Genomic DNA, 26,288 nt, shown 5'->3' on the forward strand with positions numbered 1-26,288 from the left:
AGCGGTTGCTGACGTGCTCTTTTTTCACGCAATCTCCCGCGCTGTGGCCAAGGCCATCCTCCGAAACATTCGATCAGTTAGTTATATGTGGCTGGCAACTCGCTTCGCATCCTGGGCCTGCTGACCTGCTCCAGAACGCCCTGCCCACCCTGCTCGCCCGCCATGTCTGATATAATCGTGAACGTTACGCTCAGCAACCTAGACGGCAACTGGTGTGTCTCTGACGGCTACATCTTCTCGCTGGAAGACATCAAGCGACTGAGACAGCTCGGCATATGCGGTGTACTGACAGGTACGCTCGGCACCCTGGCACAGCAGAACGTGTTTCTGTCAGTACCGCTGAGACTTCTGGGCGAAGAGGTGCTGTGGATCATCACGAACGGGCACGGCAGACTCAATGTCACCCAGAGCTCGACCGTCCCGCTGTCGCTGCGCTCCACCAGCGTCCGCGAACAAGTCCGTGACGACAATGCGACCCTGATCCAGCGTTCGTTCGCCCTGCAGAGAGACACCAAGTTGAAGGAGCACCTCTCCAAGACCCAGAAATACGGCCAAACCGGCGCAGTGCCGGGGGACCCGGCACTGTTCCAGGAAACCCCGAACGACTCGCTCGTCCTCAAACACACCCGCCGCGACCCCGCCGCCGCCGCCGCCCTGCTGCTCGCATCCTCGCTGCTCCGCGACCAGTACTGCCACCAACTGGATCTCTTCTCCTACCTCAAACGCCAGAACTTTGTCGTCTCGCCCGGCGCGAGGTTCGGCGGCAAATACATCATATACCCAGGCGACCCACTGCGCTACCACTCGCACCTGATCGTCGCCGACACCCAGGACTACCACCGCGACCCGCTCGACTTCAGCGCCATCAGCGCCGGCGCCCGACTGGCCACCGCCGTCAAGAAGACCTGGGTCCTCAACGCTCAGATACCGGAAACCAGAGAAATAACATGTTTTTCTGTAGAATGGGCAGGTTTTGGCTGAACCGCCGAACCGCCGAACCGCCGAACCGCCACCAGAGCCTCGAATCCCAAACCCTTGGCGTCCTCGACACCTGCTATGACGTATAGCGCACTCGTCCGCCGCGCATCCGTGCACCGCAGCCCGCCCGCTGCATCGTGTACTATACCCGAAGCTCCGTCTCTCGACCGTTTGTTTGTGTATTGTCGTTTATAGTAAAGGCATTTCCGAGGCCAATATGTCCTCCAAACACGACGTGCGCGCCATTTGCACATGCGTTAAATAAAGCACATCGTACACAGCCAGAGCCAGGGCGCTGTGGCATGTCGCGTCGTACGTTGCGCACCGCTGCCGCTGTGCACGTTACGCAATGTTATCAGGCACGGCGGACGGAACGAGATATTTTTTTTCATTTCGTTTTTGTCCAAACAAGAAAAATTTTTCATTGAGTGGAATTTACCTCTTTCAGATTAGTGATTGAGATGTTTTGGTTTTTCCAAGACAAGAAGACATGACAAGACGGGACAAGTAGAGAAACCTGATCAAGACGGCGACAGCCGGCGTAGCGAGCGAGTAAGCCAGTACGGTGTGACAACCGAGCGCTCAGCGCTCGGTTGTCAGATATCCCCTTTTAGTGCAAACAAAACATCGATTGAGGGATAACCGTCCAGTCGAATGGAATATAAAAGGGACTATCCTTCCCAATTCCTTCCTCTCGTCCTGTAGTTCTTGTTCTTGGTCTCAGAACGACAAGCAGATTTTTGATCTCTTTTTTTCTCACAGCAAGAAAAAAGAATATTATTATTTACTGTATTTTTGGTCGTTTTTTCTCAAGATACTAATTACGATACATTAATTCACTAATTCAGAGGACTGATAATACTAAATAATAATTGTTTTTTCTTCGTCTATATTACACTAGTAGAAAAAGGTATGTTTTGATTTTTCACTTTTCAGTTGCCAGATAGACGGTTCTAATTGGACGGGATGACGCAAGCGATGAGTTTGTCCGGCTTTGTCGTTTTTTGTCTTGGTTCGTTATCAGTTTTCTGGTCTTTTGGTCTTTTGGGCGATGTCCCGGAACGGCGAGGCGGCCCGATTTGGGTCGGAAAAGCAAAATTAAAAGCCGAGGACAAAAAAGAACCAAAGAACAAAAGAACAAAGAACAGAGAACAAAGAACAAGGAACAGCGAGCAGGATGAACGACAGAAGGCTTTTTACGACGAAAGACGAAAACAACAAAAAACAGCGCATCCGGAAACGGAAAGTTGTAAACAAGAAGCACTAGACATTCTCCGTTTGGACGCAGCTGGATGTTTCCACACAAGCAGGTCTCGCAGTGGGCCTGGGAGTTGGTCGAGGGAATTATGTTAGATAGCGGTGGATTGATTGAGGTGAGCAGTCGCACACCCACCGCAAGACATACACACGCGCACACACATATATATATGTGTGTGTTGGGGTGGTTTTTCGTCGTCAGGTCGTGCTTTGGTTCCGGTTATTCTAGCATTTGGTTTGTTCGGCGGTGCGATTTACTAACATTGTGTTTGATTGTGTAGGTAAAAATGTCTGACACAGAACATGAACCAACAACTGAGAAGCCTCCTCAACCGGTCGCTGACGATTCCTCGGAGTCGGATGACGACGATATCGACGCTTTGATCGACGAATTGCAGTCGCATCACGGTCTGGATGACGACGACAGTGACTCGGAGGACGACGGGCCAGCCGCTGCAGGTGAGGCCAGAGTCGTGCCAGAGGAGCTGTTGCAAACGGACCCATCGTACGGTTTGAGCTCGGATGACGTTGTCAAGAGAAGAAAGAAGTACGGTTTGAATCAAATGGCTGAAGAAAACGAGAACTTGGTGGTCAAGTTTTTGGGTTTCTTCATCGGTCCTATCCAGTTCGTTATGGAGGCGGCAGCTATTTTGGCCGCTGGTTTGGAAGATTGGGTCGATTTTGGTGTTATCTGTGGTCTGTTGATGCTTAACGCGGGTGTTGGTTTCATCCAGGAATACCAGGCCGGTTCGATTGTCGATGAGTTGAAGAAGACTTTGTCCAACTCCGCCGTTGTCATTAGAGACGGAGAGTTGATCGAGATCCCTGCTAATGAAATTGTCCCTGGTGAGATCTTGCAGTTGGAAGACGGTGTTGTTATTCCAGCTGACGGTCGTTTGGTTACTGAAGATTGTTTCATCCAGATCGATCAATCTGCTATCACCGGTGAGTCTCTTGCTGTCGACAAACATTATGGTGACCAGGCGTTCTCTTCGTCCACTGTTAAGAGAGGTGAGGGTTTCATGATTGTTACTGCCACTGGTGACAACACTTTTGTCGGTAGAGCTGCTGCTTTGGTCAACAAGGCTGCTGGTGGTCAAGGTCATTTCACTGAAGTGTTGAACGGTATCGGTATCATTCTGTTGGTTTTGGTCATTATCACCTTGTTGTTGATCTGGACTGCTTGTTTCTACAGAACCGTCCGTATCGTTCCAATTCTAAGATACTCTTTGGGTATCACCATTGTCGGTGTTCCAGTCGGTTTGCCAGCTGTCGTTACCACTACCATGGCTGTTGGTGCTGCTTACTTGGCCAAGAAGGATGCCATTGTTCAAAAGTTGTCTGCTATTGAGTCCCTGGCCGGTGTCGAAATTTTGTGTTCCGACAAAACTGGTACTTTGACCAAGAACAAATTGTCGTTGCACGAACCATACACCGTTGAAGGTGTTTCTGCTGACGATTTGATGTTGACTGCTTGTTTGGCTGCTTCCAGAAAGAAGAAGGGTTTGGACGCTATCGATAAGGCTTTCTTGAAGTCCTTGATTGAATATCCAAAGGCTAAGAATGCTTTGACCAAATACAAGGTTCTAGAATTCCATCCATTTGACCCTGTCTCCAAGAAGGTTACCGCTGTTGTCCAATCTCCAGAAGGTGAAAGAATTGTTTGTGTTAAGGGTGCTCCATTATTTGTTTTGAAAACTGTTGAAGAAGATCATCCAATTCCAGAAGATGTTCATGAAAACTACGAAAATAAAGTTGCTGAATTAGCTTCAAGAGGTTTCAGAGCTTTGGGTGTTGCAAGAAAGAGAGGTGAAGGTCACTGGGAAATCTTAGGTGTTATGCCATGTATGGATCCTCCAAGAGATGACACTGCTGAAACTGTTGCCGAGGCAAGACGTTTAGGTTTGAGAGTTAAGATGTTAACTGGTGATGCCGTCGGTATCGCTAAGGAAACTTGTAGACAATTAGGTTTGGGTACCAACATTTACAATGCTGAAAGATTAGGTCTTGGTGGCGGTGGTGACATGCCAGGTTCTGAATTAGCTGACTTTGTTGAAAATGCCGATGGTTTTGCTGAAGTTTTCCCACAACATAAGTATAGAGTCGTTGAAATCTTGCAAAACAGAGGTTATTTGGTTGCCATGACTGGTGATGGTGTTAACGATGCTCCTTCTTTGAAGAAAGCTGATACCGGTATTGCTGTCGAGGGTGCCACTGATGCTGCTAGATCTGCTTCTGATATTGTCTTCTTGGCTCCTGGTTTATCCGCTATTATCGATGCTTTGAAATGTTCTAGACAAATTTTCCACAGAATGTATTCTTACGTCGTTTATCGTATCGCTTTATCATTACATTTGGAAATCTTTTTGGGTCTATGGATTGCTATTTTGAATCACTCTTTGAACATTGATTTGATTGTTTTCATTGCTATCTTTGCTGATGTTGCTACTTTGGCTATTGCTTATGACAATGCTCCATTTTCTCAAAAGCCTGTTAAATGGAACTTACCAAGATTATGGGGTATGTCTATTTTCTTGGGTATTATCTTAGCTGTTGGAACTTGGATTGCTTTGACCACTATGTTCTTACCAAAGGGTGGTATCATTCAAAATTTCGGTTCTATTGATGGTATTTTGTTCTTGGAAATTTCTTTGACTGAAAACTGGTTGATTTTCATTACAAGAGCTGTTGGTCCTTTCTGGTCCTCTGTTCCATCTTGGCAATTAGCCGGTGCTGTGTTCGGTGTTGATATCATTGCAACTATGTTCACTTTATTCGGCTGGTGGTCTCAAAACTGGACTGACATTGTTTCTGTCGTCCGTGTTTACATCTGGTCTGTTGGTGTCTTCTGTGTTATGGGTGGTGCATACTATTTGATGTCTGAATCTGAAACTTTCGACAAATTGATGAATGGTAAACCATTGAAGGAAGAAAAATCTACCAGATCTGTTGAAGATTTCTTAGCTGCTATGCAAAGAGTATCTACTCAACATGAAAAGGAACATTAAATTAAATCTAATCAATAATCTTTGTTAGATTAATTTTTTTTTACCGAAAAAAATAATTCTAAATTCTCTTTTCGACTATCACTTTATTTTAGTCTTAATTTTTTTTTTCCATTATTATCAATTTCCCGAATGCGATTAATATTTTTTTCCTCATCAACATGATATCCTTAATTTCTAATAAAAAAACTAAACAAAAAGACTAATATACTTACTATACTACCAGATGGATTTTTTATTGTGAGGCAGATAATGTTTTGGTCAAAATTATCAGATGACTCTAACACACACACACACACACACACTAGAGTTATTTGAATCATGTTTTGTTACCGAACGTTTATCTGCTAAACTCATTTCCATTATTAGTATTTTGGTTTAAAAAAAATTAAATTTTTACTGTATCCAAGCACATTAATTTTAATTACGCTGGTCCGCACACATTTCGAATTAGGAAAGAGACTTTTACTTTTATTTTAATTGTTTTTGAAACTAATATTGTCAACACATAGACAGACAGATTCACACACAAACACGCACATCATCATTGTTTTTTAATTTGTTTTCCTTAATGCACAAAAATTCATGGTATTTTTTTTTATATATCACTTTATCTTATATACCTGCACACACACTAATTTATTCTTAAATTTTTTAATCCACCGTATAGTTTAGTATAGTGGTGAATACTGATCAGTACTGATAAATCATTATATCGATCGGCAGATATTTGAAGCGATACCTGTCTGTTAATACTTCAACTAATGGTCGTCTTGCACGTTGATGTGATTTGAAATTTTTTTTCCCTTTAAGTTCTTGATCTTTGAAAGCTCGTTGAATGAAAAATGACAAAGTGGAAATCATCATTTTTTCATTGCATTTCTGAACTAGGTTGACAAAGGTATTAAAGAGGATTCCACGAAGAAAGATAACTTTAAATTTTTTTGATCGATTCAATAAGCTCTAATTCCATACTTCTGGAAGTAGATATTCTATTTCCCCTATTTTGTACATTATTTGACTTTGTATTTTAGCTTTGCACCAGACGATTTGAGTTTTTTTTTTCATTTGTACATTAATATAAGAATCCTTGACGATCACTCCACTGTATATTATTTTAGGATCGTGATTGATTGATATTTCTCCACACTTTTATCCTTTACACTATTGTTCTCGACATATTATTCTCTTTAATCAGGTATGTCTGTTGATCCGAATACAAAGGAGGAATACTCAGGTGTGGATCCACTTGTCTCAGAGACACTCGATTCCGCACTGGAGCAATTACATTTGGATGATTTAGGAGAAGATACTGCATCAACTATTCCACAGGAGTTAAAAGTCCCAAATGTCGATGATGCCTATTCGTATAACACTGGTATTGTTCCATCTCATATGTTCCCACATCCTCAAATGATTGGAATGGGGTTCATCCCATTCCAGCAGATGATTCATGTCCCTCAGCAAAATGGATTTTTCCCACCTCCTGAATTCGGTAATACAGGTCCTCCTATGGGCACCAATGCTCCGGATGCAATCATATTCAATAATTCTACTGACGGTTCTGTATTCAGTTCTGGAAACCCTGTCACACAACCTGAAACGACTAATTTCAGGGCAGCTTTAATAAACGATAAAACGGCACCAGCGCCAACCGGCTCTAATGACCCGTTGTGGTATGCCTCTAATCCACGAGTACAAACAATGGTCGATCCTGTAGCTGCTTCCTCTGCGATTGAAGATTCAGCTTTTCTGGATGACAGGTTCCCTCCAAGAGCTCCTGGCGGTGCGATTAGAAGGCAAACGTTCCATGCCATTTCAACAAATGATCTGATTAATACAGCTGCGGCCTCAGCAGTCGCTGAACCAGACTCAACAACTCTAAGGATACCTGAATCTACCAGAGCATCCCCCTCAATTCGATCAGAGAAGTTTCCTTCTTCAATACCAACAAACTCAACAGCACAAACTGCAGCAGTCAGGACACAATCCACGTCTTTAGAAGGATCCGACGGTCAGCAGTTATTTGGCAAAAAAGAGGATAGTATTGACGGTTCTAGGTCAACAGAGATTGGAAAAGGAAAGGAACCCACTTATGCTGCAGCCTATCCATATGGCGGTCCCTTATTGCACCCTAATCCTGTTCTAGCAGGGCATAGTCCACCAGTCTCTCAACCTGCGTATGGGATTCCGTCACCGTTTCATGGAGCTTATGGTTTTGCTTCGCATTTCCAGTTTTCACCTGTGATTGGGAATCCAAATTCTCAGGTACCTGTGTCTAATTCTCCCAACGCCCATAGTTTAACTCAGATCCCGGTTTTGGCAGATGCTGCCATGACCCCGACAGTGAACTCTCATCCAAACGCTAAAAATGTATCCTCGCCGCCAGAAGATCAATCAAACATTTATTCACCGCATCAAGCTATCCATCAACAGGGTGGAAAACCACCACCATGGTTGTATGGAAGCCATCCATTCGGTATGGCACATCCCCATTCGATTCCTCAAGGTCATCCACATATGATGCATCCTAGCAGCGTACATGCTCTCAATAATCATACTAACCAGATGAATGGTCGTGGAGGCTCACATAATGGAGGAAACAGAGGTGGAAGAACTGGTTATAGTGGAAACTCAAAGAATAAGCATAACAAAAACTCTCACTTCTACCATAATGGCAGTTTTTCCGGCGAGAAACACAGGAAAAATGAGGACGCTTCACGCTACGCAGATGCAAATTTACAGGATTTCGTTGGTAGTATCTACTCATTGTGCAAAGACCAACACGGTTGCCGCTTCTTGCAGAAACAACTCGATCTACTTGGCTCGGAGGCCGCTGATCTAATTTTCACTGAGACAAGAGATTATACTGTTGAATTGATGACCGATTCTTTTGGAAATTATCTTGTTCAAAAGTTATTAGAAAGAGTGAATCTTGAACAAAGGATAACACTGACCAGAATTGCCGCTCCACATTTCCTATATATCGCTACTAATCCACATGGAACAAGAGCTCTGCAAAAACTGGTTGAAAGTATTGAGACCTCAGAAGAAGCCAAAATAATTATAGACTCGCTAAAGGACTCGATTGTTCAATTAAGTAAAGATCTGAATGGAAATCACATTGTTCAAAAATGCTTACAAAAGCTAAAACCGGAAAACTTGCAGTTCATATTTGATGCCGTATGCAACAATTGCATCAATGTCGCTACACATAGGCACGGCTGCTGCGTTTTGCAACGCTGTTTAGATCACGGTTCATATGAACAACGACAAGCTTTATGCATGGAGCTCCTGGCTCATGTCAACGTGCTCACTTTGGATCCCTTCGGAAACTATGTTGTCCAATACATCATTACGAAGGAGTCTGAAGATAAGACTTACAAATTTACTGATCGAATAGTTGATATATTAACCCCAAAATTATGCCAACTGTCTTTACATAAATTTGGTTCAAATGTTATTGAAAAGATATTACGGACACCAGAGGTTTCCGATTCTGTCATTTCAAGTTTCTTAAAGAATAATGGTGAAACTGAAGTACAGGCCTTGTTGAATGACTGCTATGGTAATTACGTTCTACAAACCATGCTTGATATGTCTAGAGATAATAGTAGGGTGAATTATGAAAGATTGCTTGAAGTTGTACGACCACTAATTGTGGGGCCAGTAAGAAATACGCCTCACGGTAGAAGAATAGTCAGCATACTGCAATTAGATCAATCTGCTACTAATGTGTAACGCATTTTTATCAAACTTCCTTCTTTTAATTCAAATTGTTCATTTATGTGCTGCCCAACAAGTGAATAGCATTCGCTTATAACCCAATATATATTTCCGTTTAGAGTGCATACATGTATATTTACAAGACACTAATCGATTTTCCCGTTACACACTTTTATTCCAATAATCATCTAATTTATTCCCTTCGAACAGTACCTGATTATTGTCATCCAGATCACTCCAAAGCGTATTGAAAATGTCATTCAAATCTCCATGATTAACAAACTCATCCAAAGTACCCAAATTAAAGCTTGCCGAAGACGAATTAAGATTGCCATTCAATTTTTGGTTCACCATTAAAGAATCGGATACATCTGGAGACGTGACAGCTGATGCTTGATCAACGGCAGGCTTCACTTGATGTAGTCTGTTAACAATATTTTCCGAGATTGGACTTGTGAGAGATTGTATAGATGGGAGTTTCGGAAATTTAGATTCTGCCGGTTGCGGATAAGGTGGTGAGGGAGGAGACATGCCTCTCGAGATCGCTGCTGTCCCGGGAGAAGACTCAGAACCTAGAGGAGTCAACTGTACTGCAGTTTTGGGATATGAATCATTTGAGAAAGAGTTTAGACCTTTATCGTCTTTTTCAAAGAGTTTTTTCACATCCATGTGGTACCCACAACTTTCAACCGGCTGCATGAGAAGCTCATACAGATCAGATTTTGGATTTAAAACCAAATCAGGAAGTTCTGCGACGTCTGGTGCACATTGCTTTACAATCCTCGAGAGTTTCTCTCTGTCCAGATTGTTATCGTGCATGTAACCCAGAAGCATATTATTTGTAGTAATCCCCACAAATGTAATTAGTTTACTTTGCGCAAGGTAAGCCTTACTTTCCAGCACAGCAGCATTGTTCTTATTTTTCGCATAAATTGTGATATTTCTAAGCCTCTTGACCACTCTAAGAAATGTTACAACTTCGTCAATTCGTCTTACGAAAGTACATTTATCAAAAGACGTCGTTGCAACCAGCAAACAAACGATATGATAATCATTGAAAACACGGCCAATGGTGTAATCGTCATCAATAGATAACAAAAGGTTGGTCATTTCACGCCATAGATCGTATGCTACTGTGGCAATTTTGACACAATGTTGAAGCACAAAAGGAGATTTCGGAGGTGAAAACAGCCGTGAAACTAAATTACCGGTAGAACTCAAAATTGAAAAAAAACTGCAGCCATAAAATAACACGAATTGTACTGCCTCACTTTTTTCCGCTGCAGAAACAAACATGTGTGAAGTTTGAGATGAATTTGCAATTTCAAAAAGTTTTGAAGTTTGATTTTTTATAGCTTCAAATTGCTCCCTGATTTTTTGAATTTCTTCAAACAGTTCAAACAACAATCTAGTCTTTACAAAGGGTGGCTTTGCTGTATTTCTAATGGATGTAAAGCGTTCATCATACAGTACATTGGTGTAGAAACTACTTGCCAATTGCATGACACCGCATTCGCCGTAACTTCTGAGAACTGAGACAGACATGTTGTCAAAGGCACTGTTTCGTTTAACCAAATGAACTCTGGATAAAAAGTCTCTATTGTCGGAAAAATTCAAATTTCTAAACACCTTTGGCAACAGACAATTCATCATACTATCATCAATTGATGATAACCGACCAGTTTTGCACATATACCTTTTTTCGATACAATATAAATCCCACCACACCTTCCTTCTCCTTTCAGCAGTTTCTTCGTCAAGTCCAACGTAAAATTCCCACCTTGACAGACCTAACTTTCTTGAATAACTAATTGCAACGTCAAGAACTTTTTCATATCCATACTTTTCTCCTAACCATATTTGCATGTCCAATAATGAAACCAAGAGTTCGACATAATTTAGGCTCCCAGAATATTCGTCGAAGTGGTACAGTGTCGAATTGTAATAGTGATAAGTCAATGCCAACAATAGCTCTTCTGCTTCACAATAATTCAAGAACTCTTGATTCTCTGCTTCTGTCAAGTTTGAATCAGATCCCGGTGCTTTGCGGGAAGTAATTTTGACTAATAGGGTATCAAAACCATTTCTGTGACTTGTAAACATTTTCAGTAGTATATGAAACATTTCAAAAGCGTCATCCAGTTTTCGACAGAGCTGTGCATTACTTATCGATGTCAAGTTCTGTATAAACGGTTGTGGTAAATGACTTATCAGTAATAAGATAAGGTCTCTATCATGTGCTGCTCCAGGACTACCAACCGAGCCTAAATTACTTCTTTTTAGATCAACCATATCTTTCTTTCGCAAATAATCGTCCAGGGGACTTGCTATCGAAACACAACCACGACTGAAATCTCTAATACATATATCGAAGAATCTTAAAAGTAGATATATTGATTCTTTCAATTGGATAGTTTTCGATTTTGACTCCGGTCCACCAGCACATTTCTGGAAGAAATGCCCAATACCTCTTAACGAAAGACTTTGCACGGGTGAATATAACCCAAAAACACTGTCAACAAGTGGCTTATTTCGGAAGAAAGTTGCCACATTATTATTGTTATTACCATTAGTGCTGTTTGACTTTACAGTGCGACTGCTTGCACCTGTATTTAAATTTTTCTCATTTTTTGAACCATCTGTCACGGAAGAGAAAGTTGTTAGAAACACTTGATCTGTGTACTTATTCTTCATCAAATGACTTTCAATAGATTTCATATTTTCAAAATTTCCATTATTTGCATTCATGATATTAGAGACACGGTTAATGTCGAATTCTGGCTGCCACCTGTCAACCAATTCCTCAACCTGTTTTTCAATATTCGTAATAGCGTTTTGAATCAGTTCACTTGTGTTTGGTATAGCCTTCAACTGTTTCAAAGAGCTCTGTAACTGCATTATTTGCACCTGAAATGCTGTATCATCCTTATACAATCCATTGTCTCCAAAATTTGGCTGTATTGCTTCCATTGCGGCCAGATCAGGCGCAACAGAAGCCATGCTTCCTGCAAACTTCTTAAAAGACGCTTCACTAGACTCGCTACTGTCACCAGCAACATGTTTGAGGGCCTCTTTCACACAATCCATTACTGGGTCGAAAACTTCCTGCGGCCCGGTACTGCTTGTGTCCCTTCCTCCCCTGTTAGTAGCGCTATCGAAGCTCGATTCGCTGCTGCTTGTAGCGCTATCTAGCAGTTCTTTCGAAGTATGTGTCTCCGTATTCGAAATGCTTGAATGTCCTGAGGTCACATCCCCGTGAAATTTCCCATCGATGGAGATATTTGTCGTGCTACTCACTGGTGTCACAGCGAACACACACTCACAGCCATAAGTAACACAGTTACTACAAGGTTGCTTGCCCGTGCACTTGATTTTCCTTCGCCGACAATTTTCACACGCCTTGCTTACCTTACTTCTCGGCTTTTTTATCATTCCGTTACTGTGGTTCTTTGCCATCTCTGTATTACAGCTTTATTCACCTTGATGACCTTCGACTAAACAAATTTTAATTTTACCGGTAGTATCAACCCTTCTATCGAAACAAAATCCAGGGAAGCCGATATTTCATTATATAGTTATGCAATACTCTTGTACTCATCGATCTGCAGTCTTAACTGATTTGCCTCCTGTTCCGTGGGAAGCTCGATCTCGTTCCTGAGGTAAATTTCGCCTGGCTCATGGCGAACGAGGTTTTACAATATATAAACAAGAAATAAACTAAATATCATTTTTACCACTAAAATAAGTCCAATTTGTAGCAGAAGAACCAGGAAGACTATATAAAATTCTTTGGATAGTTGACAGCTATTTTACTAAGCGGTGGAATGGCAGAATCAAAAGAGATCAAGACGGGACAGTCGAAAGTCAATTTTTTGCCGCAAGGCAAATATCTGAAACCTGAGGAGATTGAATATGAGTTTGGTGGTACAATCGGTGTTCTTGGAATGCTAATTGGCTTTCCTCTATTGATGTGGTATATGTGGATCTGTGCTGAATTCTATGGCGGGAAAATTGCACTACCTCAATTAGGGGAAAGTTGGCCTCACTTCATAGTGCATTTGTACCAGATATTTTTGGACAACGGAGTTCCAACAAGGTATGCTTGGACTATATTCCTGACTTTTTGGGTATTTCAGATTTTCTTCTACTACACTTTGCCTGGTATCTGGACGAAAGGCCAGCCATTGACCCATTTGAAGAACAAACAATTGCCTTACTATTGTAACGCAATGTGGTCACTGTATGTTTCCACAGCACTAGTGACTCTTGTGCACGTTACCGGTATCTTCAAGTTGTATACGATTATTGAAATATTTGGTCAGATCATGACGTGCGCAATTATATCGGGGTTTGCCTTTTCGATTATTTTGTATATGTGGACCCTTTTTGTTACGAAGGATTATCACCGTATGACCAGAAATCATCTGTACGATTTTTTCATGGGAGCCCCTTTAAATCCACGTTGGGGTATCCTAGATTTGAAAATGTTTTTTGAAGTTAGATTGCCTTGGTTTACATTATATTTCATCACTTTGGGAGCATGCTTCAAACAATACGAGCAATACGGCTACGTAACTCCGCAATTAGGTGTTGTAATGTTGGCCCACTGGCTATATGCAAATGCCTGTTCCAAGGCTGAGGAATTGATCGTTCCAACATGGGATATGGCATACGAAAAATTTGGCTTCATGCTGATCTTTTGGAACATTGCCGGTGTTCCATACACTTACTGTCATTGCACCTTGTACTTATATTTCCATGACCCATCTGAATACAATTGGTCAAAGACTTACAACATTTCATTATATGTTGTCCTCCTAATTGCCTACTATATCTTTGATACTGCCAACGCTCAAAAAAATGCCTTCAGAAAGCAAGTCGCTGGTGACACACATATCAGGAAAGCGTTCCCATATTTCCCACATCAAGTTATAAGCAATCCTAAATATATGGTTACGAAGAATGGCTCATACCTATTGATCGATGGTTGGTATGTGTGGGCTAGAAAGATTCATTACACCGCTGACTGGACACAATCTTTGGTTTGGGCGTTGAGCTGTGGATTCAACTCGTTCTTCCCATGGTTCTTCCCTATCTTTTTCTTTGTTGTCCTAGTTCACAGGGCCGCAAGAGACCAAGCTAAATGCAAAAAGAAGTATGCTGCAGATTGGGACGAATACTGCAAACACTGTCCATATCTATTCATTCCTTACATTTTATGAATAAGTCACTCAGAGAATTATGTAGAAATGACACGCTAGGTTCAAAAGTACGATTTTATTTAAATAATAAATACACGTGATTTAAGTGGAGGCTTCTTTTCACGGTATTCTGATATCAAGTTGTCAACAAGTTCGGATATGTTAGACAACTAGTTTACAGAGCATGCAACTATACTGAAACGGCGGCATCAAAACAGTTCCCACAGTGTTAGATCATGGAGGATTCGGGGCACAGTAATTACTACGATGTAATATCTGGTCTATCTGCATTTGAATGTTCCCACGAAGTATTGTTAAGCGCTGGTGAATTGGAGCAGTTAGTTGAAAGTTCAGACGAAGAATGCTGTAAGAATGGAGAAACGACCGATGATGAATCATCAACGATTGAGAAGAAGAGATTAACGGTTCACGGATATCTCGGTGGGAAAGTAGACCTAACGGAGGCGTCCAACGCTAGCTACGATCTCAGTCACACCTTACTGGGAGGCTATGTACCAAGGAGACAGTTGGAGTCACTGTCCAGCATCGATTTTGCACATTATTTCCACAAATCCCTTGAATGCGAAAACGCATTGCGCAATTACGACCTCGTAATGGAACATAGACGCAGACGTCAACAAGCAGAAAATAATGATAATCAATGATACATGTATATATAGGTGATATTTATACACTTTTCAATCCTGTTCAGCAATAGCGATCAGTCTTTCGTCAACTTGGCTTTCCGTTAGCACGAAGAAATCACCTTTGAGCGCAACGCCGACCTCAAGATCTCCCTTGGAGAACTCGGTACCAAGAGAGTCAATCAGGTGCGTTATGGCGAATTCCACAACTTTTTCCCACGAATCTTCCTCAAGGTAGTCCGAAGAAGAGTTTTTCTTGAAGTAGTTTTCCAACCTTGTAGTAATCTCCTGTTGCTTGGGACCTGTTGCCGTAGCCCTGTAGCCTACGTAGTAGCCCGCCGGATCCGTCTTGTAGATCGAGGGTCCATGCTCTTCATCAACTGACAAAAACGTGAGTATGACACCAAGGGGCCTCATGTACGCTCTTTGTGTATAGATTTGCGAGAGGTTTGCCATCCTCTTTGCCAGCACATCACATGGCATGTCGTACCCGTACTTGTAGCGGAATGACGCTGCTTCTGATTTTGCCCTGATTGCAGCGTTTCTAGCATCCGGGATAGCACCATTCGCGACCATACCAATGCTTTTGGATATCGCGAAAATATATGAGACACTCGAGCTCTCCAACAGTTTATCTGGGACTTTCTTCTGATTTATAACCACGGTACAGTTCTTTCCCCTGACCGCTATCGAATTGATATTTGTCTGATTTGTAGCTTTAAAAGCGTACTCTACCTGATATAAACGTCCCTCCGGAGAGAAAATGGTGATATGTCTATCATACCCGGCAGCCGAAGCTGCTGCTGCACCACCCGACATCACAATTCACTTACAAACTTAGAAAGCACTCCAATGGCTTGCGATACCTTCTTCTATAGTTCTCTAACCAGTGGTGGCAAATCCACTTGTCTTCTAGTTCTTGTAGGTTTCAAGAGAGTCGTGTGTTGTGACGCGTCCTTCATCTAATAGATCCGCACCTCCCCTAAAGCTCATCTCCTATATAAGGAGAGAGGTGACGAGAGGTAGCAAGAGGTTACGAGTGATCTGCGACCGAGCACTGCAGGTTTCAAGATGACGACTCTGTTTGATCTGCGAAAACAGCTCAGATTCTACAAGCTTTACCACCACGAGCGGACAAACGTATTCATCCACATGATATTTGTTCCGGTGATCCTGTTCACTTCCAGTTGCATCCTCCAGAGGATCAGGGTATACGGAGCTATTTCGCTGGCACATATTTTAGGTCTGTGTTTTGGCCTTTACTACATTGCGCTGTGCGTGCCCACGGGCATCCTTGCCAGCGCTATCATAGCTCTGATGAACGCTGCGATTACCCTAGGATGGGTTCGGCTCCACTTCGCAACCGAGTTATCCGTGTTTGTGATCAGCTGGATATTCCAGTTCGTGGGCCACGGTGTATTCGAGAAGCGCAAGCCTGCACTTCTCGATAACCTGGTCCAGAGTTTAGTTCTCGCACCGTACTTTGTTCTATTCGAGGTGCTTTTCAAACTCGGCTACATGCCACAACTCAGGGATCAGCTCGAGCACGATATCGCACCGGGTGTACCCCAGTAGGAGCATAAACTGTATACGTTCAACAACGAATCAATCACTCGACTGATGAGTCGGCCAGTCGATCTGTTGTTGTACAATATACCCTCATAGTATGTGTTACTGTGTATATCATGATTAACGTTGTAATCAGTTACCCGTGCTTTCTCGGCGGAGCTTCTTGATAGGGGTCGCCTTTCTCGACGAGGAAGACGAGTTCGGGAGCATGGGCGGGATCAATCCTGGAAAAGCATTTCACAGCAGAAGGGGGAGAAACAAAGGACGCTGTTGTTCTAGGACAGAAGAGCATTGAGAGATCTCGCAATCTGGTGTTGGTGAAGTTAGGTCAATTTTGTGTAATCTGAAAAAAAGGATTGGGACTGGAACTTGGGACCGAAACTAGAATTGTAAGGAGAAATAGGAGTGCAAAAGGTGTATCAAGTTTTCTCTTCTCGATTTTGGTGCTGGTAATTGGGAATGACAGCATTTATTGGCATTTACAAGGCAGTGTATGATTACCAGCCGCAGACTGCTGAGGAATTGGCCATCAGTGAGGGGGACTTATTGTACCTACTTGAAAAATCGGATGTTGACGAGTGGTGGACTGTGAAAAAAAGGGTAATTGGGTCGGATGCAGATGAACCGATCGGGTTGGTGCCCTCTAATTACGTTGAGGTGGCGCCTTCTATTGGCGAGGTAAAAGCTATTTATGATTATGAGCAAACACAAAACCCTGACGAAGAATTGATATTTCATGAGAATGAACAGTTCGATGTTTTTGACGACCAGGACAGCGATTGGTTACTGGTTCAATCGAAGACTAGCAAGCAATTTGGGTTTATCCCCGGCAACTATGTGGAAGCAGCAGATGCAGCAACTGCACCTGCACCGGCACCTGCCCAGGTAGCAGCTATTGCACCTCCGGTTCTTACGCCGGCGGATGCTGCAACTATGTTGCCGCCACCGCAGCATCCTAGCAAATCAACTGGCAGCAGTCCCATGGAAGATACTGTGATCGCAGAGCCTGATGCTCCTCCTGCGATGCCTACAAGGAATGCCCGTCAAGAAGTTGCAGAAGAGGCTGAAGATGTTCCGCCACCAAAGCCTTCAAGACCAACACAGCAAGCTACAGAGGAACCCGTGGGTGTTAGAGAAACATCTAGGAATAGGATCTCCTATCATAGCAGTTACAACGAGGGTAACCACGATAGCAATAATAGCAATAGTGGAGCTAACGAGCATTCGAATGGGAGATCACTCGCTGATACGAATGATTATGATTATGATTATGAAGATAGTAAGTCGGACTATCGGACTTGGAGTATTTCCGAAATTGACGGTCGTAAGAAAAGAAAATGTAAACTTTCCATTGGCAATAATAAGATATATTTCCAACCTCAGAAGGGTGAACCTCAAGAATGGAGTGTCGATAAATTAACTTCATATGATAAAGAGAAGAAACACATGTTTTTAGAGTTCATTGATCCTTACAAAAGCTTAGAATTACATACCGGTAATAATGATACGTGTGCAGAAATACTTTCAGTAATAGCTGAATATAAAGGAGCTTCGCGTGATGCGGGGCTTAGAGAGGTGGAATTAGCTTCCAAACCTAAAAAACAAGGTAATATTCTTTACGATTTTATGGCTGAATCTCAGGATGAATTAACAGTAAAACAGGGTCAAGCAGTCTATATCTTAAATGATAGAAAATCAAGAGACTGGTGGATGTGTGAAATAGTTGGTTCTGGCAAAAGAGGTGTGGTTCCGGCGCAATTCGTTGAACCAATCAAGGATAAAAATGATTCCTCTCATGGCATACTAAGTTCATTCAAAAAATTCGCCAAGGGTAATGGAAAAGGTTCCAATTCCAAATTAAGTGGTAAAAACTGGAAAGACGATGATGATCAAGATCTATCAAGCGATAGAAGAAACAGAAACAAGAGCAGATCAAACTCAACTTCGAAAAGAAAAAGATCAGCCTCCACAAGTAATAATAATAATGGCAATGATAAATCGCCACTACCGGATCCCAAAAAATCGCGTATATGGGCGGATAGATCAGGAACTTTCAAAGTTGAGGCTCAATTTATTGGTTGCTCTGATGGTAAAATTCATTTGCATAAATCGAATGGTGTCAAAATCGCTGTCGCAGCTGATAAATTATCTGATGACGATATTATTTATGTCGAAAGGGCAACAGGATTCAGCTTGGATAAATATAAAATCAAGAAACAAGATACTAAGGATGCCAGAGAAAGTGAACGTGAAAGAAGGAAAAAACTCAGAGAGCATGATGAAAAGGAACGCGATAGAAGATTAAGAGAAAGGGAAATAGAGGAATTGAAACAGGCAAGACTTCTTTTGGACGAAGAAAGAGCAAAACTGCAAGAGAGAGAACTTCCACCCGTTAAACCTCCTAGACCTCAGTCAACTGGCTCCGCAACTGCTGTTTATCCAGTAGCTACAGGTACTCCATCCGCATCTGCTCCCGCAGGAGCAGGAGCAGCAGCAGCAACTTCAAAGACTCAACAGCAGAAGAAAGATTATGATTGGTTTGAATTTTTCCTGAATTGTGGAGTCGATGTTAGCAACTGTCAACGCTACTCTCTAAATTTTGAAAGGGAACAAGTTACAGAAGATATGTTGAGCGATATTAACTCATCAATGTTGAGAACTTTAGGTTTGAAAGAGGGCGACATCGTTAGAGTTATGAAATATCTGGACAATAAATTTGGCAGAGATTCTCAATTACCACAACAACCAACTAATGCTCCAGGTGGTATGTTCTCTGAACCTGATGGTTCATTGAAAGTCGCAGCTACTGGTGCCGCACCAGCGTTTGCAACGCAATTGCTACCTCAAAAGACTGCACCAGTTAATTCTACGGGTGCATTAGATGATGAAGCTTGGACGGTGAAACCTGCTGCAAAATCGGAAATCAATCTTCCTTCAAATCAATCTGAGTTTACAGGTTCAATGCAAGATTTGCTCGACTTGCAACCTTTGGAACCAAAGAAAAATTCTATTGACTATGCACCGCAACCAAAGCTGAATGAATTGGAACCAGTTAAATCAAGTAATACAGGAAACGCTTCAAACACAACTACGGTAACTTCTAACACAGGAACTGTCATGGCACCCCTTGATCCATTCAAAACTGGTGGTCATAATTTACTACCCATGGCAACTGGCTTTGTCATGATGCCAATTGCTACAGGGGGTTTCATGCCAGTACAAAGAACGGGAGGTTTAATGTTACCACAAGCTACAGGAAACGTTTTACAACCTCAAAGAACATCAGGCGGGTCACTTTCTATGACGTTAACTGGTGGTTTCATGCCTCAAACCTCATTCCAAACTCAGCCTTCTTTCCAAATTCAACCTACTTCAAATATTATACCGTTGCAAAAAACTGGTGGTGCATTGAATGCTCCTCCCTTGGGATCCATATTACCATTACAAAAGACTGTTACAGGCCTTATGCCTGCAAATGCAACGGGTAGTATTTTACCTATGCAAATAACAGGCGGTATAATACCCATACAAGCAACCGGGGGGCTTGTTCCTTTGCAGAGAACAGGCGGAACTTTACCCATGCAAGCAACAGGTGGACTGATTCCTTTGCAGAGGACAGGTGGTATGGGGCAAATAAATATTACCGGAGGGAGCTTTGCTCCTCAGGTTCCTTTCAACAACCAGTTGACTGGCGGAATGAACATGATGCCTCAAACAAGTTTTGGGAACCAAATTACCGGAGGTGCTAATTTGATGCCTCAAACAAGCTTTGGTGCCAATATCCCCGGACGTTCCAATATGATTCCCCAGACAAGCTTTGGTGCCAATCTGAACAATGTGATGCCTCAGACAAGCTTTAGCAATAATCTCACTGGTGGAGTTAATATTATGCCTCAAACAAGCTTCTCGAACAATGTTATGGGAGGATCTACTGCTCTTCCCCAAAACTCCTTTGGAAGTTCGAATATGGGATTTACATCTCAGATGCCATTCAACAATACACAAGGCACTGGGGGTGTCATGCAAACGGGTAATGTTGGTAACTACTCATTGACACAGCCTTTCCCGAATATGACAGGGGTGCCTCAACAAAATACTCAATTTGGGTTACAGGCAACAGGTGGAATGGTACAAAACCAAGCAGTTGGACAGCCTACACAACAATTTCAAAACAATATCAACAGTGGCATGAACGGGATAACACAAGGTATACAGAACACTTCCATATCACAACCACCTGCATTACAAACACAGCCCACAGGATTTGGGTTTGGAAACGGTCCTCAGTTGCAGCAACAGCAACAGCCAAGGCAAGCAAATTTGTATAATGCAACAGCAGATAATCCTTTTGGATTTTAATGTATAAAGAAATTGTAATTAAAACAGGAAGGATCTAGTTGGTGGAGTTTCACCCCAAATTTCCTTTGTCAATCATTAAAAGCAGAAAGTTCTTCAATTAATACATCAATAAATAAATAATAAATAATTTGTAGTTGGAGTGCAGAACTTCTTTGAGAAGGACTACAGAAGAGCGCCCCAACAACATCAAAAATACATATCTCTATGTGCCATGAGTTGATCACCACTCCTGCGCGGTAACGCCGAAAGGACTTTTTTTAGTCCCTCTTACAGGTTTGATTAATTTAGCACCACCTTCCAAAAAGGAAAATCTGTCTCTTCTCACTGCTTCATATTTGGTTATGAATTCTTCCTTTTGCATGGTAATACCGATATCATCCAAACCATTGACTAGACAGTGTTTCCTAAATGGTTCGATTTCAAAATGTTGTACAAGAATATTTCCATCCTTGTCAGCAATTGTTTGATTTGGCAAATCGACAACTAGAGATGACCCTGCCTTGGCGATTGGAAACAACTTTTCGAGAATCGTTTGTTGGTCTATTCTAATTGGTAGAAGACCGTTCTTGAAAGAGTTGTTGTAAAATATATCACCAAAAGATGGAGCAATGATACATTTAATACCGAAATCTTTCAATGCCCATGGTGCATGTTCCCTAGACGAACCGCAACCGAAGTTGTCACCGCTTACTAGCAATATTTCTGCATTTCTATATGGTTCAACATTCAAAACAAAGTCAGTTTCCTTATCCTTACCGTCAGCACCTTTCACAAAACGCCATTCGTAGAAGAGACCTGATCTTAAACCAGTTCTCTTAATTGTTTTCAAAAATTGCTTTGGAATGATTGCATCAGTATCAACATTTGCCTTATCCAAAGGAGCTGTTGTACCTTTCAGTGTATGGAATGGTTTCATACCAACGGGTTTTGTCTCAGCCTTAGTAGTAGTTGAAATAGGAATGTCGTCGATTTCTTCTTCAGCGACTTCTTCAGAAGCTTCATCAGGTTGAACTGGCTCATTTTCATGTTCATAAACGGCATCTTGCAATGCTTTGTCTTCGGCCGCTTGATCAAGAGATATCTTTGGCTCGTCACCATTTTTGTATTGAAATTCTCTGATATCGAAAAAATGACCTATTATACCAGCGGCAGCAGCCATTGCTGGTGACATCAGATGAGTACGAGATTTTGCACCTTGACGACCTTCGAAATTTCTGTTAGATGTGGAAGCACAACGTTCCTCAGGCTCTAAAATATCTGGGTTCATACCTAGACACATTGAGCAACCAGCTTCTCTCCATTCGAAACCCGCTTCTTCAAAAATTTTATCTAAACCTTCCTTTTCAGCTTGTGCTTTAACCAAACCGGAACCTGGAACAACCAATGCTAATTTCACGTTGGTAGCTTTTTTGTATCCCTTAACAACCGCAGCTGCATTTCTTAAATCTTCAATACGGGAATTGGTACAAGAACCAATAAAAACCTTATCAATCGGAATCTGTTTGAATGGAGTGTTTGGGGTTAAGCCCATATATTTCAATGCATTTTCCATGCCTGACTTTTTGATAGGATCGGTAACCTTCGAAGGATCAGGGACGGATGCAGTGATTGGAAGAGCATCTTGTGGAGAGGTACCCCATGTGATAGTTGGAACAACATCAGACGCCTTTATAACGACTTCATGATCGAAGTTGGCACCCTCATCAGTGTGCAGAGTTCTCCAGTATTTGACAGCTTTCTCCCATTCAGCGCCCTTTGGAGCCAAAGGCTTATCTTTAATGTATTCAAAAGTGATTTCATCTGGTTTAATCATACCTGCTCTGGCACCTGCTTCAATAGCCATATTACACATAGACATACGTGCTTCCATTGACAAAGCTTCAATAGCAGCTCCTGCAAACTCAATGACGCATCCCGTACCACCCGCAGTACCAATAACACCAATGATGTGAAGAATCAAATCCTTTGAAGTGATACCATCAGATAACGTACCCTCAACAAAAATTTTCATGTTTTTGGATTTACTTTGAATAATTGTCTGTGTGGCCATAACATGTTCAACTTCAGAAGTACCAATTCCAAAAGCTAAAGAACCGAATGCACCGTGTGTAGAAGTGTGAGAGTCACCACAAACAACAGTAGTACCTGGCAGGGTAAAGCCTTGCTCCGGACCAATAACGTGAACAATACCTTGTCTTGACGACGACATACCAAAAAACGTCACACCAAAATCTTTCACATTTTGCTCCAATGTTTCAACTTGTAAACGGGAATCTGGTTGTTCAATGAAAGTAGCAGTTGATTTGAAATTCTTTCTAGACACGGTTGGAATGTTGTGATCAACTGTAGCCAGAGTACAGTCGATCCTCCTAACTTTTCTCCCAGCATTTTTCAGACCTTCGAAAGCTTGGGGAGAAGTTACTTCATGCACTAAATGTCTATCGATATATAAAAGATAGGAGCCTGACTCATCTTTGTGAACGACGTGGTCATCGAATACCTTGTCATACAAAGTTCTTGGACCAGTTGTTGATATATAGGACATGATTTCTCAATTTTTCCAATTACTGCTTTCCAGAAACACAAAATGTGATAACTAGGTTTGCTTTTCAACTATGAGCAGTATCGGTATCGCTTTTTATATTGTGTTTGAAATATCATGTTGATTACAACTCCAGCTTTTCATATAATCATCATGCCAAATTTTTCAGGCTGCAACGCCGGAACCGGCGTTGCAGCCTGAACAGGCATAATTGGCACGCAAAAACCGGAACCGGCGAAAAAGACACACATATATAAGAAATATTGACAGGTTTGAACATAAACTACACTGGATGATTAGGAAGCAGTAGCTGCTGATGATTCTTGCGTTAACATAGACCAACATCCCATGTTACCAACCCACTCATAACTTTCTTTTGGGTTAATCATTTCTACAATAATAGACTTTGCATTTTCTGTTAACGAGAAGGATGTAATCTTCTTGTATACCCGAACTTTGTTTTCGTCGACTGGTTCATTAAACAGAATAGGCAGTATTGGTACGTTTTTATATATCAGCTTAAGAGTCTTTAGATCCCACACGAAAAAAAGTCCCTTTTCTGTCAAGACAATAAGAAAATCGCCTGTGGCAGACATCTCGATTATCTTGTGCCCGATGCTGATTTTAGGTATCCGTGATTGGCCATTGAAGGAAATAATTTGCAGTGAGCCATTCGCTGTGGCAAGGCACCAAGATTTACATGCTAAGGAGCAAACTGCACATATGATAACTTCAGGTATGAATGTTTCTATTGTTCTTTTACCTTTGTAATACCCAAGCACGCGAGACGGATTCTCTAGCAGGGCTTCTTCGTCAAATTGAATGGATCTTTCAACACCATTGCGAATTTCCAGGACGTAAAAATCTTCGAAATCACCTCCTTGTAAAAGTACGGCGTCTGTGTCGGCAATTACGCCCGAATCTTCAACAAATTTGCTGTTGGGCTCTTCAGCCCAAACTTTTTCTTTAGATAGTTTTGCATTCAATGTTATTACAGGATCATTGAGATGTTCCGGATCCATTTCTTCATTGGCCTTCTCCTCTGCGAGCAACTCGCCTTCAAGTCCAGGTGTTGCCACATTTATATCCACTAACGCAGATTCTCTGTCCTGCTTATTTGACGAAGCGCCGTCATCGCTTCTTTCGAACATGCTCTTATTTCTCTCTTTCGCTCCCATGATTAAGGTGTGAAGCCCTAGTCTAGGCAAGCATACAGAAGATACACTTATTCGCCCGTTCAAGCTTTCTGTACGTAAAGTCGATCTAGTCAACGTAGCTTTTGTTGCACTGCTACCAAACTTTTCAAACTCTGTCGTCGATAAGTCTTTTGGGAATGTTGTCGTTTTCCTGCTTGGTGAATACCCAGAAGATATTAGTGTTGGTGCAACCCTTTTTTTACCATTTTTCATCATAATAGGTTTCGTTTTTCCATCGTGCTTCCTCTTGGGTATCAATATATTTACCTTTTCACTATTTATTAGCGGCTTTGTTGAGTCTAATTTTAAAGCTGAATCTCCATTTTCTGTAGTACTTTGATCTTTCGCAAGTTTCAGTCGAGCTTCGTAAAAAGAATCAGTTGAGTTTTCTTTTTGACGCTTGGTTCTTGATTGACGTACAATGTCTTCTGACAAAAGCTGTTTTATACTTTCAGGAAAGTCAAGTGAATCTTTGTCAACCCCATATCTGTGTAATTGTTCAATATTTCTCTCCAAAGGTATCGCATTACCAAGCTCATTATCCTCAAATAAGAAGACAGTAATAGAGCAATCTAAAGATGTTAAGAACAACATATTTCCCTCTGGATTCCATGCCATATCTGTCACAGTACCATTTGTAATGTCATAAGCCACAAAAATGGGTCTCTCCTTGCTGGTGCTCCATACAGCCAATGACTTATCCTGACCAGCAGTTGCTACCACAGTATCAAAAGCGTCTCCAACAGAGTGTTTTCTCTTTGTTGTAGTATGATCATCGGTTACCGGAGCATCATTTCCAATTTTTGATTCGAAAATTCTTGGATTGAACCTAGCTACCTCAGTAGGCGCATCATGTCCGATAAGACTAATATCCGTATCCCAAGTACCTCTATTGACAATAGCGACGGAGCTTACAGGTCCGTTAGTCGCATTGGGTACAGCGATATGCTGCCCATCCGGTGACCACGAAAGTCTCCTGAAATATGTAGTAAGAGGCGAGCCCTTGAACGGCTCTGTGACGATGTGCTCTATTGTAATTGCAGTATCACCAGTCTTATGATAACGGAAGATCTTCAATGTTCTATCATCTGAAGCCGTAGCAAAATATTTGTTTGCAGGATCGAAGATGACACCCTTTACGAGAGATTGATGTATATCAAACCGTTTTATTTTCTCGAATGTGGAGCCGTTCCATAATATAATGGATCTGTCAAGTCCTACTGTCACCAAAATGCTGGAATCTGGCGCCCAACAGATGTCCTGGATATCATTGTCATGGGCGACAAGCCGTCTCCGTACTGTCCAATGCTCCCTTTCTACTTCAGAACCGAACATATGTTCTGTCCGCTGCTCATCCTCTTTACCCCATATGAGTAAAATACGATCATCAGAACCACTTGCAAGATATTTACCGTCGGGTGAAAATTTTAGTGATGTCACAGATCCTGTATGTCGACTCATACTAGCTAGTGGCTTTTTATCTTGTTCATGAACGATAACTGTTGAAAGGCCTTCATTAGAGGCTTTAATGATTGAGTCGATTGACCATATTCGAATTTTTCCATCCAAACCACCCGTGGCCACACGTTTGCCATCGGGACTAACATCTACCGCATAGACCTCATATTTTCGGTTTTCTTGTTCGTGAGCAAGCCATGGAAATTTGATAATTCTCATATCACTACCTATACCTTTACAATGGGGACTCTGCGCCAAACTCGGATGTTTCTTATTAGAATCTAAATAGTGTATGTTTTTTTATTATTAATATGTATGGGCGCGCACATCAACAAACTGAAATTCGACTGCTT

The 26,288-nt window shown here is 41.9% G+C and overlaps 11 protein-coding genes across 11 annotated transcripts; 7 read left to right on the top strand and 4 right to left on the bottom strand.

Moving 5' to 3' along the window:
• Positions 1–162: 162 nt before the first annotated feature.
• On the top strand, positions 163–981 carry SEN34 (tRNA splicing endonuclease subunit SEN34; the record flags this gene model as incomplete). The annotated part of the gene is made up of 1 exon (XM_037289136.1): positions 163–981. The coding sequence occupies one exon, from the start codon at positions 163–165 to the stop codon at positions 979–981; it is 819 nt and encodes a 272-aa protein (XP_037145031.1).
• A 1,541-nt stretch (positions 982–2,522) lies between these two features.
• On the top strand, positions 2,523–5,243 carry PMA1 (H(+)-exporting P2-type ATPase PMA1; the record flags this gene model as incomplete). The annotated part of the gene is made up of 1 exon (XM_037289137.1): positions 2,523–5,243. One exon carries the CDS (start codon positions 2,523–2,525, stop codon positions 5,241–5,243), a length of 2,721 nt encoding a protein of 906 aa, XP_037145032.1.
• A 1,197-nt stretch (positions 5,244–6,440) lies between these two features.
• PUF4 (Puf4p) lies at positions 6,441–8,981 on the top strand (the record flags this gene model as incomplete). Its single annotated transcript, XM_037289138.1, has 1 exon — positions 6,441–8,981. The coding sequence occupies one exon, from the start codon at positions 6,441–6,443 to the stop codon at positions 8,979–8,981; it is 2,541 nt and encodes an 846-aa protein (XP_037145033.1).
• A 147-nt stretch (positions 8,982–9,128) lies between these two features.
• On the bottom strand, positions 9,129–12,422 carry PDR1 (drug-responsive transcription factor PDR1; the record flags this gene model as incomplete). The annotated part of the gene is made up of 1 exon (XM_037289139.1): positions 9,129–12,422. One exon carries the CDS (start codon positions 12,420–12,422, stop codon positions 9,129–9,131), a length of 3,294 nt encoding a protein of 1,097 aa, XP_037145034.1.
• Positions 12,423–12,790: 368 nt separating this feature from the next.
• ERG4 (delta(24(24(1)))-sterol reductase) lies at positions 12,791–14,188 on the top strand (the record flags this gene model as incomplete). The annotated part of the gene is made up of 1 exon (XM_037289140.1): positions 12,791–14,188. One exon carries the CDS (start codon positions 12,791–12,793, stop codon positions 14,186–14,188), a length of 1,398 nt encoding a protein of 465 aa, XP_037145035.1.
• Positions 14,189–14,403: 215 nt separating this feature from the next.
• On the top strand, positions 14,404–14,832 carry LDB7 (Ldb7p; the record flags this gene model as incomplete). Its single annotated transcript, XM_037289141.1, has 1 exon — positions 14,404–14,832. The coding sequence occupies one exon, from the start codon at positions 14,404–14,406 to the stop codon at positions 14,830–14,832; it is 429 nt and encodes a 142-aa protein (XP_037145036.1).
• A 33-nt stretch (positions 14,833–14,865) lies between these two features.
• On the bottom strand, positions 14,866–15,630 carry SCL1 (proteasome core particle subunit alpha 1; the record flags this gene model as incomplete). Its single annotated transcript, XM_037289142.1, has 1 exon — positions 14,866–15,630. One exon carries the CDS (start codon positions 15,628–15,630, stop codon positions 14,866–14,868), a length of 765 nt encoding a protein of 254 aa, XP_037145037.1.
• Positions 15,631–15,882: 252 nt separating this feature from the next.
• MPO1 (2-hydroxy-palmitic acid dioxygenase MPO1) lies at positions 15,883–16,386 on the top strand (the record flags this gene model as incomplete). The annotated part of the gene is made up of 1 exon (XM_037289143.1): positions 15,883–16,386. The coding sequence occupies one exon, from the start codon at positions 15,883–15,885 to the stop codon at positions 16,384–16,386; it is 504 nt and encodes a 167-aa protein (XP_037145038.1).
• Positions 16,387–16,839: 453 nt separating this feature from the next.
• SLA1 (cytoskeletal protein-binding protein SLA1) lies at positions 16,840–20,739 on the top strand (the record flags this gene model as incomplete). The annotated part of the gene is made up of 1 exon (XM_037289144.1): positions 16,840–20,739. One exon carries the CDS (start codon positions 16,840–16,842, stop codon positions 20,737–20,739), a length of 3,900 nt encoding a protein of 1,299 aa, XP_037145039.1.
• A 220-nt stretch (positions 20,740–20,959) lies between these two features.
• Positions 20,960–23,284, bottom strand: LEU1 (3-isopropylmalate dehydratase LEU1; the record flags this gene model as incomplete). The annotated part of the gene is made up of 1 exon (XM_037289145.1): positions 20,960–23,284. The coding sequence occupies one exon, from the start codon at positions 23,282–23,284 to the stop codon at positions 20,960–20,962; it is 2,325 nt and encodes a 774-aa protein (XP_037145040.1).
• Positions 23,285–23,577: 293 nt separating this feature from the next.
• On the bottom strand, positions 23,578–26,154 carry HIR1 (Hir1p; the record flags this gene model as incomplete). Its single annotated transcript, XM_037289146.1, has 1 exon — positions 23,578–26,154. One exon carries the CDS (start codon positions 26,152–26,154, stop codon positions 23,578–23,580), a length of 2,577 nt encoding a protein of 858 aa, XP_037145041.1.
• Between the last annotated feature and the right edge of the window lie 134 nt (positions 26,155–26,288).

Source organism: Zygotorulaspora mrakii, chromosome 5 (assembly GCF_013402915.1).
Source record: "Zygotorulaspora mrakii chromosome 5, complete sequence".
NCBI lineage: Eukaryota > Fungi > Ascomycota > Saccharomycetes > Saccharomycetales > Saccharomycetaceae > Zygotorulaspora > Zygotorulaspora mrakii.